Genomic DNA, 7330 nt, shown 5'->3' with positions numbered 1-7330 from the left:
GGATTAGTTTTCCTCCTGGTGGAGTAATCCCTTATAGCTGAAGGTGATTACTTTTAAGAAAGCAATGTGTCAACAAAGCCAATGTTCCCTGACATCTACCACTAATGAGACACCATTCTTTTGTTTGCTTTCCAGTGGCATTTCCTAATGACAAAGTCTGGGGTAGTAGGAGTGGGGAGAATAGAGAGGCATTTGGTTTCTTTAAGACACAGCAACTGCACAGACTTTGATATCAAGCTATTGTAATCTCAACTCAAAAAACACTCAGCACATATAGAACTGTACAGACTTCATTACACCTGGTGGGTCAGATTCCCCCATTCCCACTACCAGTTATTCTCACAAAGCTCTGTAGTGTTGATAACAATTACCTTAATCAAAGCATAAGCTTTCCTCTTGATGTCACACTACAAGAGGTGTTCCTTCAGATTGTCTAATTTTATCAACCTTTCTCTAATGACTGACAGTATTTTAGGTCATGGTACTTTCCAATTAACAGCACAATTAAGAAAAAAAAAAGTAAATTCTGAGAATGAAATTTATTTCCTGTAACCAAAGCTATAATCTGTGGCAGTATGCCAAAAGACATTTACATTTCTCTTTAATTATCTAAAGCAATTCAAGTTCTAAAGCATTCTTTTGAAGCAATATGCCAAGAAAATATGGTTTAGAAGCTTTAATGATTTTATGCATGCCAGTATACAAAGGCAGTTTTGAAAGTACAGTCCAGCACAATGCACTGTATAGTTGCTTAAAATTTCAACTGGCGTCATTCAGCCCACACAGCTACCTATATAGGATATATAGGTAGCACATAGGCACCTGGTTTTCAAAACACCTGCAAATCCCCACAAAAAAAAAAAAAAAAAAAAAAAAAAAAAAAAAAAAAAAAACACAACCCCAAACCCCAAATAAAATATATGAAAAGGAAGGAAAAAAAAAAAGACAATATTTGGAATTGTCGCTCTTGCAGGACCCATGAGCAGATCAGAATACTTTATTCATTCTGAAAACAAGCAATGAACTCTTTAATTAGCTTGTAATACCAAGACACACAGATGGAAGAATTCTGTTTAATAACTCAACACCACCATGGTATTCAAGAACAATTAATTCTCAGAGAAGTCAACACTGTTGGAAATAAGCCCACGATTCTAACAGTCTGCATTTTTCTAAGCTCTTTCGTCCAAATATCATGTAGTCTCTGTTTGCAACGGAATTGTTGCACAAAATATTACCACCACATAGGTATTTTAGAAGCATTAATATCTGCCTAGATATGAACACTCACCTATCCTATGTAAGGTCCCAGGATTTTGAAGTGGATTATTGTTTGGTTTTTGTTGTTTGCAGAGGGGCTCTTGGAAGTGTGGGAAGTGGACAAAATCAAGCATTTCCCACAATCAAGAATATTGTGCATGAAAAGAGACTCTGAGTCATAGGTCTTTAGTGAACCAGAAGATCTGCTCTCACTACTACCAGTACAATCTGGAAATAGCCATTTGCAAAGCTCCAGCCACCTGTCCAGAGAACAAAACTGTGCTTTTTTCAAAGAAAGCACAGTGGCACTAGTAGCAATAAATGCAATATACGGAAACATGAGTAAACGTTAAACATAGATTCATAAACACTCACAAGTGTGTCTTTGAATTGTGAATGCTAGTCTGCTTGTTCAAACAATTTGTTACAGATGAGTACAGAATTCTCAATAACACATCACTGAACATCATTAACACAGATGCTTCTATTGAGTTTCACACATTGAGAAAATATTTACTTAGTGTAATATCATAGGGAGTGCTAAGACTTCATTTATGCATTTACTTTATAGTAAATAACATCATTAATAAAGAAAACAAAACTGATAAATGTAAAAAAAAAGGATTGTGATGCATGATTCTTGGAAGAAGAGGGAAAGAATTGCTCTGTGCATTCCTTCCCTGCTTTGTAAAATAATAGGCAATTTTTTTCCATTATTATTTAAGAGAAAATATATTCTACCATAAGAGTGTCTTGGGTTGCAATTTGCAATGGAATATATTTACTCAGCCTCATTAAATATAGTAGAGAAGGCTAAGAGGCTGCTCTTCCCCCAGTGGAACATGAAAGTACTTAACAAAATGAAAAGCCAAAGAAACCATACAAAACACAGCTTCATCATGATACTGAGGTGCATGTATCTGGGCAGAAAACCCCTAGTTAAGATAAAATGTCAAGAGCAATCTAACAATTCTTACACCTCAGGGCTTAAACATATCAACAAAGGACAAGACAGACTTCTGTCCTGACATCTACAGACAAGCAATTAAAACCCAAAAAGAAGAATGTTAGGCTTCCTGATGAGCAGTTTGGCATTCAGAAACACTGGACTTCCCTGTAGCTGAGCTGCTAGTTTGTTAAAAAGGGGAGATGTAAAGGCAAAGATTGTATTTTTTTAGTTGTCCAGCTTGTACAGCTGGGGAAAAAAAAAGGATAACTTTTGGGTGCACAAGTCCTTTAGTTGTGAAAAACTACCTTTAAATTATGCACGTGGGAGCTAAAACTCATAAAACCGGAAGACATTAGAAGTCCTGGATTCATTAGGGTTTAGGGCATGCTTAAGTGTGTATATAAGATGCATAAAAAAACCCTCTTCCATTTTCTCCTACAGCTCCTTCCAAAAACCTCTGTGTGCTCCCTAGGCAATAAATTCCTGTTTCTCAACTATATTAGAAGATAGCACTTCTTAACTCCTCTCTATTCCAGAGGCTCAAATACCTTTCCTCTCATTTCTAATTAAACTCAGCATAATTAGATTCACGGGCACTGTTCCTAACATGCACATAACTTTGAAGTTCATTATTTCGGTTCAGAGCTGAAGAAAGACTTGTGTACAAACGAATTTTCTGAGATTCCCAACTATTCCACTTGTTCAATTTTTTTTTTTTAATTGCCACAACCTACCAAACCACCCTTGGGCTTATTTTTACCACCTATGACCCCAACATCCCAACACAACTCTCACTCTGTTTTAAGGGCGGAGTCAAATATGGTTAGTAGGAAGTGATGGGATAGGAAATCACCTCAGTCCTGGTGATCACTAGTGTTCTAGGAAGCACTACAGGGAGAAGAGCAGACAGTTTAGCCCTTGTATAACACTTCCTCATGTGGCAGACAAGTAGGAATGACTGGTCAGCAAAACCGTAGCAGACTTCCATGACTTACTAATGCTCATGTTCCCAGAGCATTTTTCACCAGATTCCAAGATTCTCTCAGATGAGGTGTCATTCTCCCACAGAGAGGTACAGAACTAGGAAACACTATGGTAGAAACAGGATGTTTATAGACTGATACACACTTCAACACCTCCTCCTAATCATAAATCCTCTCAATAATCACCTTGGTTTCAGTAGGTACAAGTTATGATTCTGTCTCTTAGATCCAGACAAATTCCTGTGAACTGCTCAGGCACATGGTGCTGCTTCTGTAACTTTTCTGCACCACATGAAATTTTTGGTCTCATGGAGACATTTTGCACCATATTTAGGATGATGTGTGGGATCTACAAAGGGTCAGAATGGAACACGTATCTGAAATTTCAGAGCTCCAGCTTTGAGACTGATGGAGAAGAGACGATAGAGAAGATGTGTTTCACCTTGTGGCACTTGCATTCTCTCTGTATTTCCTGTATGAACACACCAGAAACCATATGTGCTATGTTAATTACACCAGTAAACACGGGAAACTTCTTAGGCCAGGGATGGCCATTAGCCCAAGGGTGACCTAAGAGGTTTCTCAGGTTTATCAAGTTCATATCAAGCCAGGGATGACCCGAGAATGCAGCTTAAAGACCCAGTTATTTATATTCTGCAGTGTTTTCTTCAGCTGTTGGTATGGTAGGAATCCTTGGTGTGCCATTGCATCTTGTGTCCTTGGTGTGACTTTCTGAAGTAAACTGTCAGTCTCAGTCAATGAATTAGCCCTGTAAATCACATACTGTTGAAGTCTTACAGAAGATGGGATAATTTCTAACAGCTGAGCTCTAATATTTACTAATCTTTAAAAACTTTCTATCAAAAACTTTTAAACAATATTTAGCTTTTCAATTTTTAGATTTTTAACTTTTTAATTAAGTCAGTGAATTTTGAGTTCACTTGCAAGATTAACAAGCTTTTTTTTTTTTTTCCCCTGAAAAGGCCCAGCAGAGTTATGGTGTTAATATGCTCATTAATGATGATGAAATTTTGACTGGAATGCTTATTTAATTGCACTATGATACCAAGAAAAGGCAGATATGAAAATAATGATATTTCATAACAGCTGAATATCATATATAAAAGTATAATAGAAGTGTTTTCCAGTGACATACAGACATGCTTAAACAGAAGACTTCAGGGAAGGATAATGCTGAAAGGGATCTGGGGATTACACTAACTTCCATCCTGAACACAAGCAAAAAAAAAAAAAATGCCACAACTACAAATAAGGTGAATTCTCCGTTGGGAGAGGTACTGTGTGTGTGTGAGCCTTCATACCACAACATTGGAACCAGCTGTGGAGCATCATGGAGAGACTGGTAAAACTCATTAGGGTTTTAGAAAATACACCAGTGGAGAAAGGTAGAATGAATTGCCTGAAGGGTAAAGATTGAAGGAAGGCATGGATAATGTATCTCTTTTTTATGTAATGAGAAAGGAAATAAATTTTATTATCAATGCTGAAATGGAAAAGGAGCAATGTGTTTAAACTATAGAAATGGAAATTTTGGGTTAGATATTGAGAAAATACTAATACCTTTCCAATAGCCAGAACCATGCTCCTTACTGTTTCAGCAGAAAAACTGTGGAAGATTTTGAAGGCCAGGCTGGGCAACCATCCTCCAGGAATATCATAGGAACCAATCCTCTTTTCAGAAAAAGGACAGAGCAAACTCCTTCTCTCTCCTCTCTGTGCCCATCCAACTATGTATTTCTTTTGACACGGAAACCGCGTTCCACCAGCCTGGTGCCTTTCACACTCTTCCTCCCCTCGACGCCCAAGGTGGGAGCAGGGGGAGGAGGCAGAGGCTGCAGGAGACCCCGAGCGAGCTCGGGTGCGCTGTGCTGCCGGGGGAGCAGCAGGGCGGGGTCAGCCCTGCGGGGCTCTCCCGTCCTTCCTTCCTCCGCTTTTTTCCTAAAGTTTATTGTAAAGGGGCAACGCTCGCGGGCCGCTCACGTGACCCTGACAGGTCCTGCCTATTGAGAGCCAGACCACCCACATAGAGGACGATGGAGCTGCTTAATAGAAACAGGCATGTAATTGTGAGGCTTTCCAGCACTCGGCAGAATGTCTGCAACCTAGGAGGGTTGTTTTTTTACATTTTGAGTTCCTTCGGCGTAAAGGGGGGGAAGGAAGGAAGGAAGGAAGGAAGGAAGGAAGGAAGGAAGGAAGGAAGGAAGGAAGGAAGGAAGGAAGGAAGGAAGGAAGGAAGGAAGGAAGGAAGGAAGGAAGGAAGGAAGGAAGGAAGGAAGGAAGGAAGGAAGGAAGGAAGGAAGGAAGGAAGGAAGGAAGGAAGGAAGGAAGGAAGGAAGGAAGGAAGGAAGGAAGGAAGGAAGGAAGGAAGGAAGGAAGGAAGGAAGGAAGGAAGGAAGGAAGGAAGGAAGGAAGGAAGGAAGGAAGGAAGGAAGGAAGGAAGGAAGGAAGGAAGGAAGGAAGGAAGGAAGGAAGGAAGGAAGGAAGGAAGGAAGGAAGGAACTAAAAAGGGAAAGAAAGAAAGAAAGAAAGAAAGAAAGAAAGAAAGAAAGAAAGAAAGAAAGAAAGAAAGAAAGAAAGAAAGAAAGAAAGAACGCACTGATGTTCCATTTAAGCCGTCAGTACCAGTGAATGAGGGCGCCCCCAGACCTCCAGCACGGCTCACCCCGAGTGGCTCCGGCAAGGGCAGTGATGGTAGGTGCCTTCCCTTCGGCGGGCCGGCAGCGGGCCCGGGCCCGGGGCGGTGTTGGAGGGGCTACACGGGCCTTGGCGGGGCTCGGAGGGGCGGGGGTAACTTCCCTCTGGCAGTCGGGGGCCGGGGCTATCGGCCGGGCACCGGGTGCGGCCCGAGCGGGGCACGGCGTGGAGCCGGGGCGGCGGGGCTCCCCCGGGGCCAGGCGCTGCTGCCTCTCGCCCGGCGCGGCGGTGAGGTGGCTCCGGTAGGGATGCGCGGGGGACACGCCGCTGATGGGAGGTGGCTCCTGAGGTGACTGCAGTGCCGCAGAGGATGGCCGTCTCCGCGTTTCGCACCTGTGTGAGCTCTGGTCCGAACAAACTGCTTTGCGGGGAGCAGAAACTTCTCTGGGGCTAGGCTCTACAGGACAAGGACCGCCTTAGGTTGAAGTCAACATTGGCTTCAGCCTCCGGCTTCAGGACTCGTGTGGCTGGCACCGGGCACCATCAGGATCGGTACAGCGCTGCTGGAATCGGTCTCGTGCCTGCTGTCTCACTGCTTCCAGGGACTGGAGAGTGGGAGGATATTCAGTGGCAGGTCTCACCCTCTCCGATCCCTTAGCCTCACTACGGGAGCTAGACCTGGGTGGGGGCAAAAGCACGGAGGGGTTGGGGAGACACCTGGTATCGTCGGATGGTTTTAAAAGGAGTTTTGGAGCCAAAGTGGGTTTGGGAGCCAAAGTTTCACAGCTCCTAACCAGACAGCCTTTAGCAGCTAGAGAGTCTTACTTTGTTTCAGCACCAGTCTCATAAGTGTATCCAGTTTCTGGTTAGGGCTACTGGGGGCATTGTGCGTCTGAATTGTAACATGACATTGCATCTGATCAGCAGGTAGTGCTGTTTAGAAATATTGGGGCTGAGGAGGGAGGAGAGAAGAAATCTTTTAAAATCTGTTAGATTTTAAGAGCCTGTAGATATAAAACTGGCAGCCTAGTCTGAATTAAAATGTCTTAGGCTTCTGGGTTTTTATCCTTATTTCACACACACATGCACATGCACGCACACACTCACACACACACCTTTTATTTTGTTCTGCCTTTGCCACAGTGTATAAAGCCCTATTGAGACATGTAGGCGTGATGTGTAAACCGGATTAGCAGTATGAAAGAAAGACATACAATGAGCCTGAATTGTTTTACTTCCTTTTCATTTCTCACGCCTATATCTCTAATAAATTTGTTGCTCCAGCAGTGGGTCAAAGAGATTGTGTCGTTCAGCTTTTTTTTTCTTCAGAGCCCGATGGCAGAGATCATGGAAGGGAATGCCCTGCCTTCTGGCACATGCAAAACTTGAGCTCTATCTTTACACAGACCCGGTGTTGTCCAGGCTGGCTAAAAAAGGTTCAGTGTAACTTTCCCCTCTCAATGCACATTAATGTCCTGCAAGT

At 42.6% G+C, this 7330-nt stretch overlaps 1 protein-coding gene across 1 annotated transcript in view; it reads left to right on the top strand.

The window, feature by feature from the left end:
- The first annotated feature begins 5723 nt into the window (after positions 1 to 5723).
- Positions 5724 to 7330, top strand: part of PTCH1 (patched 1) — a 73320-nt gene continuing 71713 nt past the window's right edge. The window contains exon 1 of the mRNA XM_064405796.1: positions 5724 to 5904. Coding sequence (XP_064261866.1) covers positions 5842 to 5904 — 63 coding nt within the window. The 5' untranslated portion in view covers positions 5724 to 5841. The remainder of the gene's footprint in view (positions 5905 to 7330) is intronic.

This window comes from Passer domesticus, chromosome Z (assembly GCF_036417665.1).
Source record: "Passer domesticus isolate bPasDom1 chromosome Z, bPasDom1.hap1, whole genome shotgun sequence".
Classification (NCBI taxonomy): Eukaryota; Metazoa; Chordata; class Aves; order Passeriformes; family Passeridae; genus Passer; species Passer domesticus.
Note: the sequence above shows the minus strand (reverse complement) of the source record. Positions and strands in the feature narration are given on the sequence as shown.